This window comes from Acomys minous (genome assembly GCF_964271855.1).
Source record: "Acomys minous genome assembly, chromosome: 8".
Classification (NCBI taxonomy): Eukaryota; Metazoa; Chordata; class Mammalia; order Rodentia; family Muridae; genus Acomys; species Acomys minous.
Window position 1 is genome coordinate 101,718,196 of NC_140489.1, and position 23,000 is coordinate 101,741,195.

General features: G+C 48.6%; 1 protein-coding gene and 1 pseudogene across 2 annotated transcripts; both read right to left on the minus strand.

Annotated features, from left to right (window-relative positions):
* Positions 1 to 5,554: 5,554 nt before the first annotated feature.
* Positions 5,555 to 6,335, minus strand: LOC311603018 (peptidyl-prolyl cis-trans isomerase FKBP3-like; annotated as a pseudogene). The gene has a single exon. The product of its transcript is annotated as a peptidyl-prolyl cis-trans isomerase FKBP3-like (transcript).
* Positions 6,336 to 8,682: 2,347 nt separating this feature from the next.
* Positions 8,683 to 21,277, minus strand: LOC311603627 (uncharacterized protein). Its single transcript, XM_084792607.1, has 3 exons — positions 21,112 to 21,277; positions 17,094 to 17,290; positions 8,683 to 9,197 (listed from the first exon to the last, which is right to left on the minus strand). Exons 1-3 carry the CDS (start codon positions 21,117 to 21,119, stop codon positions 8,746 to 8,748), a joined length of 657 nt encoding a protein of 218 aa, XP_084648733.1. The 5' UTR covers positions 21,120 to 21,277; the 3' UTR covers positions 8,683 to 8,745.
* Positions 21,278 to 23,000: the final 1,723 nt, after the last annotated feature.

The window sequence follows — 23,000 nt, forward strand, 5'->3', positions numbered from 1 at the left end:
CTGAGCTCAGCTAGGCCTAACTTTTGGGAGGCAGAGGCAGGTGGATCTCTGTGAATCTGAGGCGAGCCTGGTGTACATAGTGAGTTCTAGGCCAGTCAGGGCTACATAGTAAGCCTGTGGAGTAGGGTTGGGGGAGGGAGAGGAGAAGAAAGTGAGGGAGCTGAAGCGAGCGCTCACTTGCAGGGGACTTGAGTTCTCCTGCTCCAGGTGAGGTGGTTCACAGCTGCCTGTAATTCCTGCTCCTGGGCATCTGATGGCCCCTGGTCTCTGAGGGCCCTGACTCTCAGGCACATTCATACACACAATAAATAAGAATAAAATGTTAAGCCAGGCGTGGTGGCGCACACCTTTAATTCCAGCATTCAGAAGGCAGAGGCACACGGATCATCCTGAGTTCAAGGCCCAGCTTGGTCTACAAAGTGAGTCCAGGACAGCCAAGCCTTCACAGAGAAACCCTGTCTCGAAAAACAAGAAGATAAAACAAAAGAATACAATTTTAAATGTTTAAGAATCTTCAGAAGGGATAAAGTAAAGCCTAGAGTCATCACATGAGCTATTGCACTTCTGGGCTTAAGCCCAAGAGAACCAATTAACATTTTCACAAAACCTCAACCCGAATGCTCAGAGCAGCTAAGTGAGGAACAGTTCACATAGGTGAATAAAACATGTTATGTGACGAAGTCTAATTCAGATACAAAAAAAGAATGAAGGGGCTGCGGGTGCCGCCCTGTGGCTGGGTGCCCATGTAGCGTGCACCAATCCCTGGGTTCATACCCAGCACAGTGTTAACCCGTCATGTGGGGGCAGCCATGTAATCCTAGCATTTGGGAAATGAAGACAGGAAGATCAGAGGTTCAAGTCTAACTTTAGTTACTTAAGGAGTTCAAGGTCGGCCTCGACTGCATAAGACTCTGCTCAAAAGAAGCTGTAGAGCTGGAGCAGGCTCCGTGGCTAAGCACTGCTGCTGACACAGAGACAGAGACAGAGACAGAGACAGAGAGAGAGACAGAGACAGAGACAGAGACAGAGGCAGAGGCAGAGGCAGAGGCAGAGGCAGAGGCAGAGGCAGAGACAGAGACAGAGACAGAGACAGAGACAGAGACAGAGACAGAGGCAGAGGCAGAGACAGAGACAGAGACAGAGACAGAGACAGAGACAGAGACAGAGGCAGAGGCAGAGGCAGAGGCAGAGACAGAGAGAGAGACAGAGACAGAGGCAGAGACAGAGACAGAGACAGAGAGAGAGACAGAGGCAGAGACAGAGACAGAGGCAGAGACAGAGACAGAGACAGAGGCAGAGACAGAGACAGAGGCAGAGACAGAGGCAGAGACAGAGACAGAGACAGAGACAGAGGCAGAGGCAGAGGCAGAGGCAGAGGCAGAGACAGAGAGAGAGACAGAGACAGAGACAGAGACAGAGACAGAGAGAGAGACAGAGGCAGAGACAAAGACAGAGGCAGAGACAGAGACAGAGACAGAGGCAGAGACAGAGACAGAGGCAGAGACAGAGACAGAGACAGAGGCAGAGACAGAGACAGAGACAGAGGCAGAGACAGAGACAGAGACAGAGACAGAGACAGAGACAGAGACAGAGGCAGAGACAGAGACAGAGACAGAGGCAGAGACAGAGACAGAGGCAGAGACAGAGGCAGAGAGTTCAGTCCCCAGCAGTCACATGTAGCTGACTACTGTCTGTAAGTCCAGTTCCAGGCCTTCCAACCCTCCTCCAACCTCTGAGGGCACCAGGAACGCAGGTGTATGTGGCACACCACATACAAGCAGGCAAAACATCCATCCAATACAAAATAAATGAATCTTTTGTTTTGGTTTTTGGTTTTTGGAGACAAGGTTTCTATGTGTAGCCTTGTTTGGTCTGGACTCGTTGTAGACCAGGCTGGTCTCTGCCTACCTCTTTTTGTTTTTTTGAGACAGGGCTTTCCTGTGTAGCCTTGGCTGTGTGTGCCACCATGCCCAGCTTCCCCCCCCCCTTCTTCTTCTCCTTCTTCTTCGTGTGTGTGTGTGTGTGTGTGTGTGTGTGTGTGTGTGTGTGTTTCAAGACAGGGTTTCTCTTGGCTGTCCTGGAATTCACTCCATAGATCAGGCTGGCTTTGGACTCAGAGATCCACCTGCCTCTGCCTCCTGAGTGCTGGGATTAAAGGCCTGCACCACCACCATTTTCTTTCTTTCTTTCTTTCTTTCTTTCTTTCTTTCTTTCTTTCTTTCTTTCTTTCTTTCTCCATTTAACATTCCAATCACAGCCCCCTCCCTCTCATCTTCCCAGTCTCCCTCCCTCTTCTGCCATTCCCCCCTCCCCTATTCCTCAGAAAATGGGAACCCCCTATCCTACCCCCTCATCAAGTCACATCAGGACTAGCACTTCCTCTTCCTCTGTGTTCTAGCAAGGCAGTCACACTACCCCCCACCCCCCCAAGGGAAATGATAAAAAAAAAAAAAAAAAGCAGGCAACTGAGTCCATGTTAGAGATAGGCCAAGTTCCCCTTACTGTACTGGCCCAGCTCTTCTGCTTTGTACATATTATTTACTACTCTACAACCCTGTGGACTTTGGTGTTGGCAGTTTGGGGCTGTTGTATGTACTTCTGAGTTCCTTGTGCCTGGGACAGGGCCTGGCAACAAAGCGGCAGTAAGCTGGGCAAAAGTGCTGACATGAAAAGCAGCAGTTTCATTATTTCCCCCCCATACCCCCTACCCCACTACCCACCCCTCCCCCCATCTCCCCAACCCCCACTCCCCTAGCCCTGCCCCCCCACTCCTGCCCTTGCCTCCCTGCCTCAATGCTCTTTTTAAAAAAAATATTTTATTTAATTTTAATTTATATGCATTGGTGTGAGGGTGTCAGATCTTGGAGTTACAGACAGTTGTGAGCTGCCATGTGGGTGCTGGGAATTGAACTCAGGTCCTTTGGAAGAGCAGGCAGTGCTCTTAACCACTGAGCCATCTCTCCAGCCCCTCAATGCTCTTTCTTGGAAGGACTCATTTCTCATGGCTTCTCCTGGTGTCTGGCTCAGTTCCTCTAAATAACTTAACTATTGTCACAACTTTTGCTGTTGTTCTGTTTGCTTTTGGGATAGGATCTCACTAATGGCTATGTAGATTAGACCAGTGTGCCATCTTCCCTGCCTCTGCCTCCCCAGTGCAGACATGTATCACAATACCTAGTTTGGAGTTTTTGTTTTTTTTTTCTTTTTTCTTTTTTCTTTTTTTGGTTTTTCAAGATAGGGTCTCTCTATGTAGCCTTGGCTGTCCTGGACTCACTTTGTAGACCAGGCTGGCCTCGAACTCACAGAGTTCCACCTGCCTCTGCCTCCCGAGTGGTGGGATTACAGACGAGCACCACCACCGCCTGGCTAGTTTGGAGTTTTATACAATTTATTTTATGCATTTTAACCTTTCTACTGACTTTCTTGGACTCTCCCATTAGGTAACAGGCAATCTGTTACCTTCAAACTGACATCTTACATTTAGTTAAGTCATTATGACTATGTAAATATTGTTCACAGCAAAGACTAATTCCCACGCTGATTATATTTCTTTCCACACAGCTTTTGCTCTTCCCAGAGCATCTAATTGCCTGTTTCATTCCCCGAAATGCTTATTATTATTATCACAATCCTGATAATTTTCCAGTATTACACCATGTTAGAGGTTCTTGGGAGTTTAATTTTTTTCTCCCATGGTACTTATTATGCTTTGCAATTGTGCATTTATTTGGTTATTTATTTTCTTGTCTGTCTTGTTCATTCATTGGAACATAAGTGTCTAGGGCAAAGCCTGTTGTTTCCAGAACATTCCCACTATCTGACACCTGCCTTGTGACTGACACATTGGGCCTGGAGCTTGACAATTAGGTGACATTGATTGGCCAGTGGCCACAGACATTGTGGTAGATGGTTTTTGCTGTCTACTTGACTACATCTGGAATCAACTAAAGCCTCCAAGTGGGGGACATCTATGAGGGATTTTTGCCTAATTTAAAGTGAGAAGTTCCACTTCTAATCTGGATCTTTGGGGTGGGAGGACATCCCTTTATCCACATCTTCTGAGGCGGGAAGACCTGCCTCTAGTCTGGGCCAGGCCTTCTAGTTTGTCTACTTGCTCTCACCTTGCAAGCAAGTCCTTGAAAGCAAGTTAGAGCCGCTTTCTTCTCCTCCTCCTCCTCCTTCTTCTTCTTCTTGGTTTTTTTGAGACACGGTTTCTCTGTGTAGCCTTGGCTGTCCTAGAACTCTCTTTGTAGACCAGGCTGGCCTTGAACTCACAGTGCTCCACCTACCTCTGCCTCCCAAGTGCTGGGATTACAGGCGTGCACTACCACGCCCAGCTTAGAGCCTACTTCTTGTGGACATCCAACTTCGTGAACTGAGCAACTATTGGATTCTTGGACCTTCTATTCATAAGCAGCCATGGTGGATTAGCTGGACCACAGCCTGTAAGTCATTCTAATACCCCCCCCCCCATGTGTGGAGATATATATATTTCATTCTGTGACTTCTGCTACTCTAGAGAACCTTGACTAATACAGACATCTTCCTGTTTCTGCCTCCTCAGTGCTGGGATTAAAAGCATGTGCCCTGTGCCCAGCTTTTTACCTGGGTGCTAGGGACTGAACTTAGACACTTGTGCTTGAGTGACAGGCACTTTACTGACTGAGCTATTGACTCAGCACCTCCTTTTGTGTTTTGAGACCTCATCATGTATCTAAGGTTGGCCTTGAACCCCTGATCTTGACTCCATTCTCTGAGATGATTGATATCCTTTATGTGGGTGCTGGGAAGTGAACCTGGGGCTTCTACAAGAGCAGTAAGTGCTCTTAACTGCTGAGCTATCTCTCCAGCCCTACCACGTTTACTTTTCTGTGGGAAGCACTTGGGGAGCACTGGCAGGCTCTTTCTGTTTATGAGATATGTCTGGATACATGCTTACCTGATACAGGCGGCCTTGAACTCTCTGTACATAGCTGCATCCTGAGGTCTGGGATTGTAGGTAGGTACTCCCATACTCTGTTTAAATGGTGCTGGCAATGAAAACCAAGGATTTATGCTTGGTAGGTATGTTGGCTGGTATCAATCCACTAAAGAAGTCTAGAACCACCTGGGAGTTTGGCCTCTAGGCATGTTCCTTAGTTCCTCTGCATGCGTGTGTGTGTGTGTGTGTGTGTGTGTGTGTGTGTGTGTGTGTGTGTGTGAGAGAGAGAGAGAGAGAGAGAGAGAGAGAGAGAGAGAGAGTTTTTCTGTGTAATCCTGGACTTGATTTGCAGACTAGGCTGGCTTTGAATTCACAGATATCCCCCTGCCTCTGCCTCCCAAATGCCTCCAAGTCCTAGGATTAAAAGCTTGAGCCATCATGCCTGACTATCTTAGCTCCTTTTCTTTCTTTCTTTCTTTCTTTCTTTTTTTTTCAAGACAATCCATGACATCTTTATTGAGCTTTTAGTTTATGAGGTAAAAGGAAAAGAAGTTCTTAATACTTTACATAGCTATAGTAAAATATCTGAGACTTAAAGGGGATTACATTCCTCAAAAATTGAGATCAAGTAAACAAGCTTTAAAGCCTTGTATTTTCTGGTTGACTCTTCCCTGACAATAGTAACAAGTACTAATTAGTCACATCAAGTTCTTATTATTGCTGATCTGAAGCACTGGTTTCAGTCAATATCTACCAACTCCACTTCAAAAGTAAGCTTGGTATTTGGTGGAATTTTGGCATCAGGCTGTCCTTTCTTGCCATGGGCCCATTCTGGCTCAATCTCTAGTCGAGCTTTTTCTCCTTTACTCATAGTCAGGAGCGCTTTATCCCATCCTCTGATAACCTTGCCTACTCCAACCTTAAAACTTAAAGGCTTGGCATTTTTCTTCTTCTTTGAACTTGTTTGAATATTAGTATCAAAAACAGTTCCATCCGGGAGTGTCCCTGTATACCAGCAGTGAACAACATCTCCCTTTTTAGGAAAGTTGGTTCTATCTCCCTTTTTTAGTACAGATTTTGTGTATTTCGGTGGACCCTCATCTAGAGTCTCTTCAGACTTGGCTTCTTTGGGTTTATCATCGTTAAGCTTCATGTTTTTCACTTGCTCAGACACTTTACTTACAGTTTCAGTACCCTTGGAACGCTTACTTTCAAAAAGATGGTTATAGGCAGTCACCAAATGGTCCTTATTAGCAGTCTTAGCTACATTTTTTATATTTCCCAATAATTTATGCTCTGCAAGGAACGAATCTGAACCGTGATCCTGAAGAAACTTGATAATGTCCTTCTTGGGTAGCTGCTCGATGCGCAACTGCTCTACGGTTCATGCACGCTGCGGAACAGCCGCCGCCATCTTCCCCTGCTGCCGCCGCCGCACTCTTAGCTCCTTTTCTATTGCCATAACAAAACACTACAATCAAGGGAACTTATAAAGGAGAGCATTTAACAGGGGCTCATGGTTCCAGATGACAATAGTGTTTATGGCTGCCGTGGTAGGGAGCATGATAGTAGGGCAGGCATAGTGCTGTAACAGAAAGTGAGAGTTTACAACTAATCCACAAACGTGAGGCACAGAGAGAGAAAGCCAACTAGAATAGTGACACGCCTCCTCCAACAAGGCCACGCCTCCTAATCCTTCCCAAACAGTTCCACTAACTGGGGACCAAGTGTTCAAATTATGAGCCTATGAGGACCATTCTCATGAAATTTACTAAGGCACGTCTGTGGGGGATTGTGGTAGTGAGCTTTTTATTAAAAATAATACAATATAAATGTTGTGTGAATATATTTTTGTTTTGATCCCAGGTGTGGGATATGGGCCACTTCCGATTGTCCACAGCAGTTGACTGTGATTTGTCTTGTGCTCTGGCAGAGGCATGATTTTACCAGTTGAAGGTAGTTTACATTTGAAGTTCTGGGGACTCTTCAGAGGGTATCCAAATGCCTGATCCCCAAGAAAGGCAGTGGCTGCTGCTCCTGCTGCTCCTGGTGCTGTTGCTGGTTGCTGGTTGGAAATACCCTGACAACGAAGATCAAACTCGCCCCAAGGAACTTGACAGCCCTAGTCAGCAGGAAGTAGTCTAATGATATCGGCTCCCCCTTTCTCCTCTAGCCTTCTTTCTCTCCTACCTAGTATTGGGGGCATTGGAAGGGATTAGGGGGTGGTATAGAGAGATAGGAGAAAGAACCCCACAAAGTGGCCAAAAGTCCGGCCATAGATTATCTCGGTTTCATTAACTGAGGTGGAAAGAAAGACTTAGTCACTATAAGTTGCACCATTCCCCAGATGGGACCCAGGGCTGTGTAAGTGGAGAAAGGGAGCTGAGCAGCTGTGTGTACTCTTTGCTTCCTGCTTCCTGACTGTAGACGCAGAGTGGCCGGCTAGTTCAGCCCTTACCTCCTCCTCATACCAGCCAGTACACTTGGACACTGAGCCATATTCTTTTTTACATTTATTTACATATTTAGGGGTGTGTGTGTGTGTGTGTGTGTGTGTGTGTGTGTGTGTGTGAAGAAATGCATACAGAAATTGGCTTTCTCCTTCCACGATAAACTGGTTTTAGGGATTGAACTCAGGTCATCAGGCTTGGTGGCAATCGCCTTTACCTGCTGAGCCATCTTGCCAAGCCCCTTAAGTTGATTTTGTCAGGATATTTTATCACAGCAAAAGGAAAAGTAACTAAGATACCAGGCAGGTACTATGGTGACAGCTTTTCCAGACAGGGTCTACCACACAGCACGGGATTGCTCTGTTCGTGGGATGCCCCTGCTTCCTGCCTCAGCCTCGCAATCACAGAGAATGTGGCCTTGAAACACCGTGTCTGGCTGCCTTTCTTTTTTCTTTTTCTTTTTTGGTTTTTCTTGGCAGGGTTTCTCTGTGTAGCCCTGACTGTCCTGGAACTCTTTTTGTAGATCAGGCTGGCCTCAAATTCACAGACATCCACCTGCCTCTGCCTCCGAGTGCTGGGATTAAAGGCCTGAGCCACCACACCAGGCTTCTTTCTTTTTCTTTGTTTTAATGTAGGAGTGCTCTACTTGCACCTACACCTACATGCCAGAAGAGGGCATCAGATCCCTGAGCCACCGTGTGGTTGCTGGGAACTAAACTCAGGACCTCTAGAAGAGCAGCCAGTGCTCTTAGTCTGTGCCATCTCACTAGTCCCAAGATTTCACTACAAACGGCGATGAACCACAATGCTGTGGCTGGGATTCAAACCCGGGTCCCTTGGAAGAGCAGATGACACTCTTAACCGCTGAGCCATCTCGCCAGTGCTTGTATTTCTAATTTAATTTCATCTTACGCTTTGGGAATCAAACTTTGGGCTGTATGTGCTGGGCAAGCATTCTTACACTAAGCTTTGGCCTCAGCCCTTACATTTTTATTATTAATAAAAGCACTTAAAAAAAAAAAACAAACCAAGGGCTGGAGAGATGGCTCAGCAGTTAGGAGCACTGGCTGCTCTTCCAGAGGTCCTGAGTTCAATTCCCAGCAACCACATGGTGGCTCACAATCATCTATAAAGTGATCTGATGCCCTCTTCTGGTGTGCATCAAGACAGTGTACTCATATACATGAAATAAATACATCTTTTAAAAAACAAACCCAAAGCATTATATGTCTAATTTAGAAAATTTGGACAATAGAGACAGAGGAAAACACAAGAATGTCAAACAGGCACATGACACACGTTTTTCAAATTTTCTGATATTCTTATATATGTACTTTGCTTTGCTTTGCTTTGTTTGTTTGTTTTTTCATAGGTTCAGCTTTTTATTGGCCATGCTAACAAAAGAAGTGTAGTCAAAAAGACCAAAGCCTGTGTCATCATCAGACTTCTCAGATTCCTCAGTCTTTGCTTCCACTTTCTTCTCCTCAGCTGGGGCAGCGGTGGTGGCTGGCGCAGGACCTCCTGCTGTGCAGCTCCCGCTGCTGGAGCTGGCCCACCAGCCCCTACACTGCAGATGAGGCTCCCAGTGTTGGCCACAGTCTTTGCAAACAAGCCAGGCCAGAAAGGGTCAACGTTGACACTGGCTGCTTTAATGAGGGCGTCGGTCTTATCCTCTGTGGCTGTGACCGTCACCTCATGAGTGAAGGTGGAGTAGGCGAGCTTGGAGACGGAGATCATGCTGTGGACAGCGGGCAAGATGCTAGTTGCCTGATGAAGTAAGGACCTCACCCCAACTCTTCCTGAGGACCGAGCACCTTGGCGGGCAGCTGAGGAAAAGACGTATGTTCTTTTAAAAGGTAAGTATATCCCATGGTTTACGTGGCTGCTTTCCCTCTGTTTTGAATAATGTCATACGCAGTGTGGATGGCTTCATCTGACATCACAGGGTTTCTTGTGACCTGAAGGTGCCTAATTCCACCAGGTGGAAGAGCCTTTGGGGGCGCGTTTGGACAGCCCCTTCTTCCTCATGTGTCCTGTCTTATTCTCTCTAGGTAGATGCTGCATACGGATGCTTCTGGCTAACTAACCCTGTGGGGCAGACTCAGGAGTAGGGGACCCTGTGTGCCCTTGTCCCTTTTCTGACTATGAAGGATACATGTGTGCCTTGGTGCCCAAAGTTCATCCTTTCAGATGGCCCCAGCTGGGCACTGAGGGAGCAGCAAGGGAGGCTGGTTGTAGACAAGGGTCTCAGACCTTGGCCTTCCTCACTTCCCTCAAGCCCCCAAGCCCCCTCAAGCCCTCCATCCATTATCCTGCTCTGCCTGTCATTAGTGTCTAAAACATCCACAAAGCCTTTGAGTCACCGGGCTCCAGGGCTTTTGTTTACATCCACTTCCCCAGGAGTGCAGTGGGCTGAAGGTCATGGACACAATGGTGAATGGCTCTCCTGCCCGCTGATGCCCACGGCAGCCGCTTTCCTGAGAGCGGAGGCCCTCTCCAGTCCTGCTCCCCTCCAGCTTTGTCAGAGAAACCTGCCTTTTAGCAAACCACTTGCCCTCTCCCAGGCTCAAGCTTTCTGAAAGTAGAAAGAAGCTGGGTATGTCACTGCCCCCTCCAGAGCAGCCAGCTTTCTACTGCCTCTTCTTCCTGGGAGCCTAGCTGAAGGCAGAGCCGCTTGATGACATTGCTTCCTCTCTTAGGACTATTAAGGGGCCAGAGTGTCCCCCAGGGTGAAAGGGTCAGGCCACTAAGCTGCCACAGTTACCACAGCCAGCCGCTGGGGAGGGCTGATAGCAGAACACACATCATATATTCAGTGCTGCTTTCACACAGATGCAAAATGCAAGGGTGGTGGGAAGACGTGTGCTGAGGTTGTAGGGAAGAGCCTGTGAGGCCAGGCAACATATACCAGGTGGAAGCTTCTGGGGTGAAGCCAGTCTGTGAAGGTGAAACCGAAGACTCATTGGAAAGAAATGCCAAGATGTTGAAGATGCTAGGTACATGGGTCATCTAATGGGGGAAAACTACAGGTACCCATCAGGGAGGCCGTATGTTCTACAGGCTGCAGGGGGTGGTCTGGTCAGCCCATAGTGACCACCTAGATGATGCCACCAGGCCTGGGCGTGGAGTTATAAGGCTTGGGCTTATCTGCTGCTGGTTCTAGCTCAAGCTTTCTGTTTCTTGATTGGCTGCCACAAAGTGGCCAGCATCCGTATGTTCCTGCCAACAAAAGCTACACTACTTCTATTGCCAATGGTGACCCTGCCAGGATAACCTGAAACGCTCTGAAACTGTGAGCCAAAGTTAATCTTTCTTTAAGTTGCTTCTATCAGATATTTTGTCCCCATGGCGGAAAAAAGTAACAAGTACAGAAATTTGATGGCTGTTTTATCCACCAAGTATGACAAAAGAGATGCTGGGTGGCCCCAGAGGCCAGACCAATTTTCCATGCAAACATCTACAAACAACCTTTCTGAAACTCACTTCTTGGAGAACAGGTTGAGTGGTCCTCAAGCTGAGGGTCAAAACAACCCTTTCACAAGGGTCACCAACGACCATCAGAAAACACAGATATTTACATTATGACTCACAGCAAAATTGCAGCAGCAAAAATAAATTTATGGTTGGGGGGTCACCACAACATGAGGAACTGTGCTAATGGGGTGCAGCACTGGGGAAGTTGAGACCCTCTGCTCTATACAGTAAGCCCGGTTGCCTGAGGCCCCCATACCATGAAGACGCCACAGATGCCCAGAGCGTGTAAGTGAATGAACACGGACCCGGCTAAATCTGGTCTTGGAATCACCCAGCCCAGACACCGGCAGAAGTGCACGAGCTAACGGGTTATTCTAGCTCTCACACATTCAAATTATTCCTTGTCGTTCAAACACAGCATTCACAGCCATGCTCCCCGGCTCTGGAAGCCAAGACACACGTCTCTACTGTGTTCTGTCCACACCCCCAGTCTCCAGACACTGGTTGTTGGTGTATGCCACTAGGTTTGAGTGGTTTATGAATGGTTCTAGACAACCAGAACACACGCCATTGATACATCTGTGTGTCCGTGTGTACATAGCTCTGTATTCGTTTTGTTTTGTTTTTTATTTTGTTTTGTTTTGAGACAGGATCTCATATATCCCAGGCTGGACTCAAACTTGCTATGTAGCGAAGATGACCTTGACCTCCTTGATCCTCCTGCCTCCGCCTCCACAGACTCCATGCGCTTCCTTGAGATGTGGGTTCTCATTAGCTTAGCCGAGGTTAAACCCATGGTCCTCCTGTGTCAGGCTCTCAAGTAACTGGGATTACAGTGACTGACACTACGCCCAGCTTGACACAGCTAATGTTAGAAGCGTTTCGTTACTCACAAAGGATAGGCAATACTCCGCTTAGTAGTCAGTCCCCACTTCCCAGCAATGCTCTCAAGCCCTCCGGCCACCCCCATCTGCTTACTTTCTGCATGGTTTAGCCTGCTCTGGGCACTTCAAATGGAAACCGTAAGGCTGGGTATGGAGATGCACACCTGCCATCTCCGTACCTGGGAGGGGAGAGCAGCACCTGGGAGGGAGAGCAGCACCTGGGAGGGGAGAGCAGCACCTGGGAGGCAGAGCAGCACCTGGGAGGGGAGAGCAGCACCTGGGAGGCAGAGCAGCACCTGGGAGGGGAGAGCAGCACCTGGGAGGCAGAGCAGCACCTGGGAGGGAGAGCAGCACCTGGGAGGGGAGAGCAGCACCTGGGAGGGGAGAGCAGCACCTGGGAGGGAGAGCAGCACCTGGGAGGGGAGAGCAGCACCTGGGAAGGAGAGCAGCACCTGGGAGGGGAGAGCAGCACCTGGGAAGGAGAGTAGCACCTGGGAGGGAGAGCAGCACCTGGGAGGGGAGAGCAGCACCTGGGAGGCAGAGCAGCACCTGGGAGGGGAGAGCAGGACCTGGGAGGGAAGAGCAGCACCTAGGAAGGAGAGTAGCACCTGGGAGGGAAAGCAGCACCTGGGAGGCAGAGCAGCACCTGGGAGAGGAGAGCAGCACCTGGGAGAGGAGAGCAGCACCTGGGAGAGGAGAGCAGCAGGGTCTGGAATTAATTCGAAGCCACCCTTGCCTACATATCAAATTCAAGGCCAGACTGCACTACATGACATGAGACCTTGTGTCAAGAAGTTGCTAAAATGTGTTTAAGCCGTTCTGTATGTCTGCTTCCAGTTAGCCTCATGTCTTATATACCCAGCTATGCTGTATCTAGACAGTTCATCTCCTTTTATTGCCAAATAATAGTCTATGGTATAAGTGTATTTTATGTTATTTATCTACTCATCAGTAGCTGACACTTTGGGTTGCTTCTACCTCTCGGTTATTATGCACAATGTTGTTATAAATAATAATATATAGTAAGCAAACACGTTCTATAAAATTTCCTGTACAAATATTTGAGTATATGCTCAAGAATATAATTATTGGGTCATATGATGACTTTGTTTAATTTGTGTGTGCCTGTGTGAATCTGTGTGTGTGTGTGTGTGTGTGTGTGTGTGTGTGTGTGTGCGCACGCGCTTGTGTATGCATATCTATGTCCAGAAGTCAACACTCAATTACTTTCTTCAATTGCTTTCCACCTTTATTTTTTTGAGACAATCCCTCACTGTACCTGAAGTTCATGGGTTTGGCAGGCAGCTGTCCCTTGAAATTCAGGGCTCTTCCTGTCTCACCCCAGGGCTATGTGCCCTGACATGCCAGTTTATCTATAATTTTTGTAGGGATTTAATGTTTTGAATCATTGTATATTATCACAAAACCATTTCTACTTGAAAGTTATTTTGTTTTTGTGTTTTTGTTTTTCTTTCCCCTAGCCCCTACTCCCAAGACAGGGTTTCTCTGTGTAGCCTTGGCTGTCCTGGACTCACTTTGTAGACCAGGCTGGCCTCAAACTCACAAAGGTCTGTCTGCCTCTGCCTCCCAAATTCTGGGATCAAAAACGTGCTCTACCACCACCTGGCTACTTTAAAGTTCTTTCTTGTTGTAGTCGGTGCACATGAACGTGAGTGTGTGTCTCAGTGCTTGTGTGGAGGTCAAAAAACAATTTGTAGAGTTGGTCCCTCCCCTATCGTCCCTTAGGTTTTAGGGATTGAATTCAAGTCATCAGGTTTGTGGGACAAGTGGTTTTAGTAGCTGAATTACCTTCCTGATCCTTTAAAAATATTTGTTATTATTATTTTGTATGATTAAAATATCCTTTATTGCCAGGCGTGGTGGCTCATGCCTTTAATCCCAGCACTTGGGAGGCAGAGGCAGGTGGATCTCTGTGAGTTCGAGGCCAGTCTGGTCTACAAGTGAGTCCAGGACAGCCAAGGCTACACAGAGAAACCCTGTCTCAAAAAACCAAAAAAAAAAAAAAATCCTTTATTGAGCTGGGCATAGTGGCGCACACCTTTAATCCCAGTATTTGAAAGGCAGAGGCAGGCAAACAGCCTGGTCTACAAAGTAAGTTCCAGGATAGCCAGAGCTGTTATAAGGGAAACCCTGGCTCAAAAATAAAACAAAAATAAATAAGTAAAATGTTTTACTTGTATTTATTTGAGTGTGTGTCAGTGTGAATGTATGCTGTGTGTACAGATGCCCATGGGGGCCAGAAGAGAGCGTCAGGCCCTGTGCAACTGGAGTTCCAGGTAGATATGAGCCACCTGACATGAGTGCTAGGAACCAAACTCAGGTCCTCTGGAAGAGCAGCAAATGCTCTTAACTTCTAAACCATCTTTCCAGCCCTGAAGATTTCCTTTAAGAGTAAATAAATTATAAGAATAAAAAAATTATTTACCTTTATTTTATGTGCATTGGCATTTTCCTGCATGTATATCTATGTGAGAGAGTCTCTTGGAGTTACAGATAGTTGTGAGCTGCCATGTGGGTGCTGGGATTTGAACCCAGGTCCTCTGGAAGAGCAGTCAGTGCCCTTAACCGTTGAGCCATCTCTCCAGCCCCACCAGTTACAAGATCGTATTTATTATTTCCTGTTTTTTTTTTTGTTTTGAGTCAAGTGTCCCATTATATAGGCCTGGCTGGCATAGAACTTGCTATATAGGCCAGGTTGGTCTCTAACTCAGTGATCTACCTCTGCCTCTGCTGCCTGAGTGCTGAGATTAAAGACATGAGCCACCATGCCTGTTTGATTTTGGTTTTGAGATAGGGTCACATTACACAGTCCAGGCTGGTCTGGAGCTCACTATGCAGCAAAGGCTGGCTCCCAAGTAGTGACAATCTTCCTACCTCAGTTGTCCAAATTGTGGAACTACAGGCATTTGCCCCTGTGCCCATCCTTAGTGACCATCTTGGTATGAAACGCTTTGTATCTGTAATGAAAGGTGCGATTCAGAGGGGTTGATTTATATCTTGAGGGAGTATAACTGATACTCTGAAAAACAAACAGCCAACTGTGGTGGCGCAGGCCTTCCTTTAATCCCAGAATTTGGGAGGCAGAGGCCGGTGGATCTCTGAGAGTTCCAGGCCAGTCTAGTCTACAAAGTGAGTCCAGAACAGCCTGGGCTCCACAGAGAAACCCTGTTTCGAAAAACAAAACAAACAAAAACATGGCTTTGGAATCAAATGGCCTTTTCTTTCTTCTCTCTCTCTCTCTCTCTCTCTCTCTCTCTCTCTCTTTTTATTTTTTTATTTTTTTGGTTTTTTGAGACAGGGTTTCCCTGTGTACCCCTGGATGTCCTGAAATTACTCTGTAGACCAAGCTGGCCTCAAAGAGACCTGCCCGCCTCTGCCTCCTGAGTGCTGGGATTAAAGAGCCCAAATGACCTTTTCAAGTAAGGGGTTTGCTAAAGGACCAAAAAGAGCTGCTCAGGGGGTCTGTCTGGCTTAGCGACTTGCTTTCAAGTCACGACAATGTTTTGATACACACAGCTCTTGGTTCTGTTGTGGAGCAGGTCACCCTGAGCTTCCTCTGCCGAGGCCTGGTGTCACTCACCCAGGACAGCAGGACTGAAGCTCTGAGCCTCAGTCTTGCTGCTTCATTTGAAGTCCGTTCCATCGAGCACCAGGCATGAAAATAGCAGAGGGCATCAGCAGGCAGGGACGAGGGCTGAGCTGAGTGCCTGCAAAAAGGCCACTTCAAGACCCATTGTGTGGAGACAGCAGCAGGTGGGCTTGTCTGTGCTCTGAATGCCATTTGAATGCTGCCTCCAGAGATGCGCTAGGCTAATGGATGTGCATTAACAGTGTCCTTCCTGGCTCCCAAGCTGCTCTCTTTCCTCAGGCTCTGCTGGAGAACTCTGCATTCCTGAGGAAGGGCAGCAGTCGGTGTCTGAGCGCGCCACAAAGGGGCCATTATGGTCATCACTGAGTCAGACTGGTGACTGCTGGTATCCGAGCTCAGTCTGGAGTAAGTGGCTGCAGGGACGTCATCCTGTAACATCCAGGACATCTTCAGCAAAGACCGCACCTCCAGGAAGTCCATTCTGACTGCCCAGAAACAAACCTTCATTTCAAAAAGAGGGTTTGGGCTAAGGCAAGCTCGGGAAAGGACAGGAGAGGCTCTGCCGAAGAGCACGCCTACGCCTAGAGCCAGGGAACAAGAGCAGTCACTATAACGCAGGACCCTTGATTCACTGCAGCCTTGCATCGCGTCAAGGCAGCGTCATGGAAGGAACCGGTGCTGTGTGTAGGAGTGATACAGAAGCTAAGTGACCTGGGCTGGCTGGTCATGCGCGAGACGTTTTTGCCAGTAGTTGTGGTACTTATCAAGAGATCTGCCTTACCTCCTGGCCCTCCCTAGCTTTCTCTGGGCTTAAGAGTGGGCAGAAAGAGCCTTGGCTAACCCCTATGAGGAGATCTGAACAGATACAAAGGAGACCAGCCGGACGTAGTGGTGCCCTCCTTTAATCCCAACACTTGGGAGGCAGAGGCAGGTGGAGTGCTGTGAGTTCGAGGCCAGCCTGGTCTACAAAGCGAGTCCAGGACAGCCAAGGCTACACAGAGAAACCCTGCCTCAAAAAACCCCAAAACAAACAAACGAACATCAACAACAAAAACAAACAAACAAACAAACAAGACCAGAGAGACAGACGGACCAGTGTCTATCTCCTTGGCTCAGAGCTCAGAGGGCTCTGTTGTGTCCAATGGCCACATCTTATGGCCTTCCTTCTTTCCTTCCTCCCTTCTTTCCTTCCTCCCTTCTTTCCTTCCTTCCTTCCTTCCTTCTTTCCTTGAGTCTCATGTAGGCCAAGCTGACCTTGAATTCATCACATCGTTTGAAGACGACCTTGGACTCTTAGATCCTCCTGACCCCATTTCAAGAGCATCAGAATCTCAGGTGTGGCTCACCTCATTTTATGCAGTGCTGCTGAGGACTGAACCCAGGATTCTGCGTGTGCTGGGCAAGAAATGCCAACTGGGCCACATTCGCAGTCTCCTCTTTTTTCTCTTGTTTCCCCCTCCTCCTTCCCCTTCTCCTTCCTCTTCCCTTTTCTCCCCCCCCCCCTTTTTTTTTTCTTTCTGTAAAGTATTGCTTTGTAGCCCAGGTTGGCCTTGAACTCACAGCAATCCTCCTGCCCCGAGCCCTCAAGTGCCGGGATTACAGCATGTACCACCACATTCAGCTCCTGTCATTTCTTCAGAGTTACATTTTAGAGCTGATTTTAATCCAGCATGCCTGGAAGGGGCCAGGGGCCACCGGACCCTGCTTGTTTAGATGAGGAGTGTACGACAAAGCAGAGCAAGAACCTGGCTTACCTTGTCCCCGCTGCTTCTCCTTCAGGGGACTGAGAGCCAATTCCTGGGAGAGGCCGCGCCCCGGCTGTGGGCCCCTGGCTTGGGCCCTTCTGCTCCGTGGGGCGCACAGTCCTCGCAGGCTGTGGTGGGCTCCTGTGTTAGTACATGCATTAGTGGATGTATGCCGTCTCACGGGGCTCTTCACCGAGGCCAGTCGGCTGTAATAGAGCAAATTAAAACCCCATTCAAAGGTCAATTGAAATCCCTTTCATTCCACCTCTCCACACAAATTGATTCCCCTGTGCCCTTGGGGGTCGCACTGAATGCCACAAAGGGGCCCAGTTGTAGTTGGACCAGGACAGCCTGAAAAGTTGCCTCCCCTGGGGCTTTGGCAGGGATGAGGAGCAGCGGGCCCTCCTGTTGCAGTTAATTTACCAATATGGCTTAATAATGTTTATTATTAGGCCTATAATTATTGTTACAGCAGTATTTTCTAACCCGCTAGCAATCAATCAAGACACAGATACCTGTTATATTTTAAAATAGCCTTAGTTAACCTGGGGCAGGGCAGATATCAATCCCCTAAACTACTTCCCATGGTGGGGCAGGTATGGGATCCCTGCCCCAATCCCATGCCATCTGCTTCTAATAATTTCTATCAAGCCACCTCCCATCCATAATCCCATATGCTTGTTAATGTTCTTCATCTGGGCCAAATCGCCATCCACGCCAGCCATGTGCTTTCCCTATACCTAACCCATGAAGGCGAGCCTCTTTCTTCTCCCTCTCCTCCGGTCTCCCCTCCTTCCCAAGATTCTCTCTGTCTCCCCAAAGCTGGGAATCTTAGCCACACCTATCCCATTTGCCCTGCCCATGTAATGGCCTTTTATTGGTCAAACAGGTTAGACTCTTAGGCAAGATGGGTCACAGAGACAGCAAGCAGTAATTAGCATCAGAACAAATCAGACCAACCCCCAACACCTTCCCTTGTCCCTGGACCATCTGGGGCCTCCTTCAGCATGATCTTGGCTTAGGAGCCCATCTGTGGAGCTTGAATCCACATTTCTTCCCCAGTCCACCAGGCTGCCCTCAGAGAAGTCATGGTTCCTTTTTAATAAGTTGCCCAGCCTGACCTCAACCTTGAGAGGCCCCTGCCTCAGCATCCTGGGTGCTGGGATGACAGACATGAACTGTGTGTCTAGCAGATGGACCCAGTGTTTGTACTGATAATCTCTCTCTCTCTCTCCCCCTCCCCCTCCCCCTCCCCCTCTCCCTCTCTCTTCCCCCCTCCCCCACCCTAGAATTCACCCACCTCTGCTTCCCAAGTGCTGGGATTAAAGGCGTACACTGACAATCTTAACAGCAATTAGAAATTTTCCAATCTGCTTTAACCCTTGCCAGACCCGTGATGTGGGCCTTTGAGAGGCTCAGAGACAGTAAGCAACTGCGCTTGGTCACAGAGCTTATGGTTTCCTTCCTCAAACCTTCAGCCTGCAGTTGTCTTCCTCAGCCCGCAGACTTCCCCACATCCCACAGAGGTACAGCCAGCCACCCAGCACTCTAAGAGCAAATTCAGAACCTTCCTTAAGCCCCGCCTTTGCTTCCGCTTCTGACCCCCGCCCTGGGTTCTACGCTTGTGACTCTTGGACAGCCTTTGACTTACCTGTCCTCCTGGCGACTCTGCAGAAATGGCCAGAGGCAGCATGCAAGGAGCCCTGCTGGACCTTGTCTCTGGCTTGGACCCAGTGTGGCTCCTTTCTGCACCCATCATTGTAAGGGATAAGGACTTTCTGTGATCAACTCTGATTGGCTCATTTGAGCCAGATCCTTATAAATGACTAAGATGAGAGAAAAGCAGGGCCTGGGTGTGGTTCAGGGGCAAAGGACCTGGTAGTTTGAGTGAGGCCCTGGGATTGATCCCCAGCATGACAGAGACACCGAGAAACAGAAGGAGAGATGGAGAGAGACAAAGCCGGGGGGGGGGGGGGGAGAGAACAGAAAGACATATGGAGAAAGAGAGAGAGGCACAGAGAGAACAGAGACAGAGAGTTTTGTGAGAAAACCCCAAGAGAGCAAGAGTCTTGTGATCTCAGCTTCTTCAAAAACACAGAATGTTTCTTGGGTTGTGCTTTCCTGTCCCTCCCGGGTGTATCAGATAGGAGTGAGTTTACCTCAGATTATTCATTACTCCTACCTTTTTATTCATTATATGCCTTTATGGAAAAACATGATTTTGCCATGTGTGGCTCGCCCTTGTGATCCGAGACTTTGCTCATGTGATTCCTCAACCCTCAGCGTATAAACTGGCTGATGCTCGAGCTAAAGCTGCCTATTGCATGCGACTTCAGTCGTCTTGTTTATTCTCTCAGGTCTCACCGCCTCTAGAGTGGAGACACTGTGTATATTCCATGACCAGGGAATAAGCAGTTCTCAGAATAATGGCTTTGATTCCAGTTTATATATAAAATCCTCAACTTAAAAAAAAAATATATATATATATATATATGTGTGTGTGTGTGTGTGTGTAAACAGGGTCTCATGTAACTCAGGGTGGCCTGATTGATAGTCGATACATAGACCAGGCCTGACTCTGACTGACAGATCTGTCTGTCTCTGCCTCTTGAGTGTTGGGATTAAGATGTGCGCCACCACATTGGGTGTCCTAGCCCCCCACTTCATGCTGATCAACTTCTTTCCCCTACACCCAGAATCTAGCCTATTGCAAGGTCTGGTCTAAGCTCTTTTCTGTGGGGCCCCAGAAGGCATCTTTGGTCCTGGGGCTGCTGGGTAACACATGCCCTCCTTTCCACGACTCAACCCCTGTACCTCACATCCTGTGCCTCACATCCTGTGCCCATACATGGGCTTCTCCCCCCTTCCTACCCCAACATCACCACACACAACACACAAAGGAGCGGGTGCTGTGGTAATTTCCAGATGGACAGAACTAGGTAGAAAAGGCCACCGTCTGCTCCAGGCTCCTCGGTCCCCAAAGGCAGCACAGGAAGGATGTTATGAGGTAAAGGCGAAAGGGGTTCCATGTCTCTTGTTCTTGTCTTTCTCCTCTCACAAATAGATAAGAATTCACCCGTTGCTGTGTCCTCGCCAACAGTGGCACCAGTCCAACATTTGGAGACCTTTCCTCAAAGAGCAGTGGAAGGTCTCCCCCCCCCCCCCCCAGTCAGGGGATCCTGGGAGGGCACAGTGTACTTCTACCTCAGGGCAGCCACTCTGGCTTTTCCATGGAGTCAGGAACTGGGCTTCCTTGCTCCCACTCTCAGGACTCAAGCAGGTGCAGTCTCCCAAACACAGCTGGTGGCAGCCTTATCCCCACAACTTGTCTCCCCGTGAGATGACCCCTAGTGCCCAGCCCCACTGGGGAGGCTGAGAGTCAGGGCCTCTTTCACAAGTCGAGTGTTGGGCTCTCTGCCACCTGGTCCTCCATCTAGTCCACCGCCTCCCCCCCAGCCCTTTCCTCCCGTAAGGAGGTCATCTCCGCACCTGCCTTTCTAACGGACTCACACCCTGGTGACATCTCTTTTCCAATTAAACCCTCGCAGGTGAAAAGCTGGGATGACGAGAGCAGCCTCAGCCTTGTGCCCACTGCCACCTGGCATGACTGCAGCCAGGTGAAGAACTCCCAGGAGTCCTGTGCCAGGCAGGAGTCACAAGACAGCAGCCCCTCCGGGACTTCCCTCCCCCTTCTTCCCGCCATCTCTCCTCTCCTCCTGCCTCCCTCTGCCCTCCTGCCAGCATTCACGTGGCACTGAGGGCAGAGCTTCCCACTCGGTTCCAGGCCCTTCTCTAACAGGCAGCAGCTGAGCCAGACAAAGTGGCAAAGACCCTTGTGAGCCCTGAAACACCGCAGGCAGCAGGCAAGGACAGCACGCAGTCGGCTGACCTCCAAGCTAACTAGGGAAGTGAAGGCTAGTACAGAGAAGGCCCAGGAGCCCTGGGAATGGGAGTGGGGGGTCATGCCAGGCTGCAGAACCGCATCAAGAAGGTTGTGGAAGGTTCTGGAACACAGGCTGGGCTTTACCTCAACATTTCCTCTGACTGCGACCCCCGTGTAGTTCCTGGTTCCCCTTTCTGAGTAGGTTGGCCTGTTTATTCCTCACCTGTGCAGTTGAGTGTGTACTGGGTGTTGGGCAAATGGAAACTGTCTCTTCCGTCTTATAGCTTTGTAGTTTCAGAAGCACAAGGCCCTGAAGCACCGCCCCCTCCCTCCCTCCATCCTCCCCTGCTGTGCTAGGGACTTTAAGCTGAGCCCAGTAAGGAGTGTGAAGCCTGAGGGGAGCTCTCTATGCATTTAAAGGGGCAGGATTACATTTTCCAAAGAGTTGCAGCCCAACCTGCTTGCTTGCTTGCTTCCTTCCCTCTTCTGTCTCTGCCCCACCTCAACCCCTGTTTCTTTCACAAGGTCTCACTCTTGACTTTTTCTGCTCTGTAGATCGAGCTGGCTTCAAACTGGGAGATCCTCCTGCCTCTGTCTCTCCAATGCTGGCATTACAGGCGTGCCCCACCACACCAGTCAAACTTGGGTCTATTGTCCTTCCCCTTAGAGCTGTGTGGGTTTTGTGATGGCCTCAACCCATAAAGGGCAAGAAATGTTACCGTGGAACTCCCAAGGCTAAGCTATAAAAGGAACGTGGCCTCCGCTTCTGCAATTCCCAAGGCTAGTTCATAAAAGGCAACATGGCTTCCACCTGGCTGCCTGTCAGACCCATGCTCAGGAGGCCTGGGCCTAGACTTGAGAAGCCTAGCCATCCTCCAGCTACTGAGAATCTCCTGCCAAAGTTCCACTGAGGTGGAAAGAGGGGGTCCCAGGAGCCCTAACACTCCCTTTCCCTCATAATTTGCGCTTTCTTAACCCAGGAGCCATACCTGTGAATAAACAGCTTCAGGAGCTAGCAACCTCGGGCTCCAGGCTGCCCACGGTGAAACAGGGATACCTGAGCAAACATGGTTGCTGCAAACCGTTAACATCAGGGTGGGCTGTGGCTCACCTAGACAGCCAGGGCAACCATCATTGAACACTTGGTACACTTTCAGCTTTGTTTGCTTCATCTATCTATCTGTACATCTTTTCTTCTCCCACTTTAACAATGAGCAATGATTATTTGAAGACTGAACAGCCACATTGTTTGTTTGTTTGTTTGTTTGTTTGAGACAGAGTATCTCTGTGTAGACCTGGCTATCCTGGACTCACTTTGTAGACCAGGTCTTGAACTCAAAGAGATCCATTTGCCTCTGCCTCCCCGAGTACTGTGATTACAGATGTGTGCTACTGTGCCTGGCACCATATTATTTTTAAAGAAGGTTTATTCATACAATTTTTAAGTGTGTGTGTGTCTGTGTGAGTATCTGCACCTGAGTGCAGGTGTCTGCAGGGGCCAGAAGCATTGGACACTTTGGAGCTGGAGTTATAGGCAGTTGGGAACAGCATGGCATGGGTGCTGCCTAACTTGGGTCCCTGAAAGAGCAGTGCATGCTTGCTCTTATCTGCAAAGCCATCTTTCTAGATCCCATTTTTATTTTAAATAGTCACAGAATATTCCACTGTATGACTTCACTGTATTTTGTTTGTTTGCTTGTTCGGTTTTGTTTTTTGCTTTTCCAAGACAGTTTCTTTGCGTAGCCTTGGGTGTTTTAGACTCGCTTTGTAGGCCAGGCTGGCCTCGAACTCACAGAGCTCTGCCTGCTTCTGCCTCCCTGAGTGCTGGGATTACAGGTGTGTGCCACCTTGTCCAGCTTTGCTATAATTCCTATAACTATATATTAGCATTGATTTTTATTTTATTGTTGCTATAACTAGCACATGAAGTCTCGAAGATATTTTAGTATAACTGCTAGACAGTTTTCTTGGGCTAGGTCTTTGGAAATACTGGGTCAGAAGTTTAAAACCTTGATATAGAGAAAACCCACTCA

Excerpts from the sequence above, each read along its gene's own strand:
- LOC311603627 (XM_084792607.1), bottom strand. Across the intron at positions 9,198-17,093 it reads GGAGAAGCAGCGGGGACAAG|CTGCCCGCCAAGGTGCTCGG; the intron begins GTAAGCCAGGTT and ends TCTTTTCCTCAG.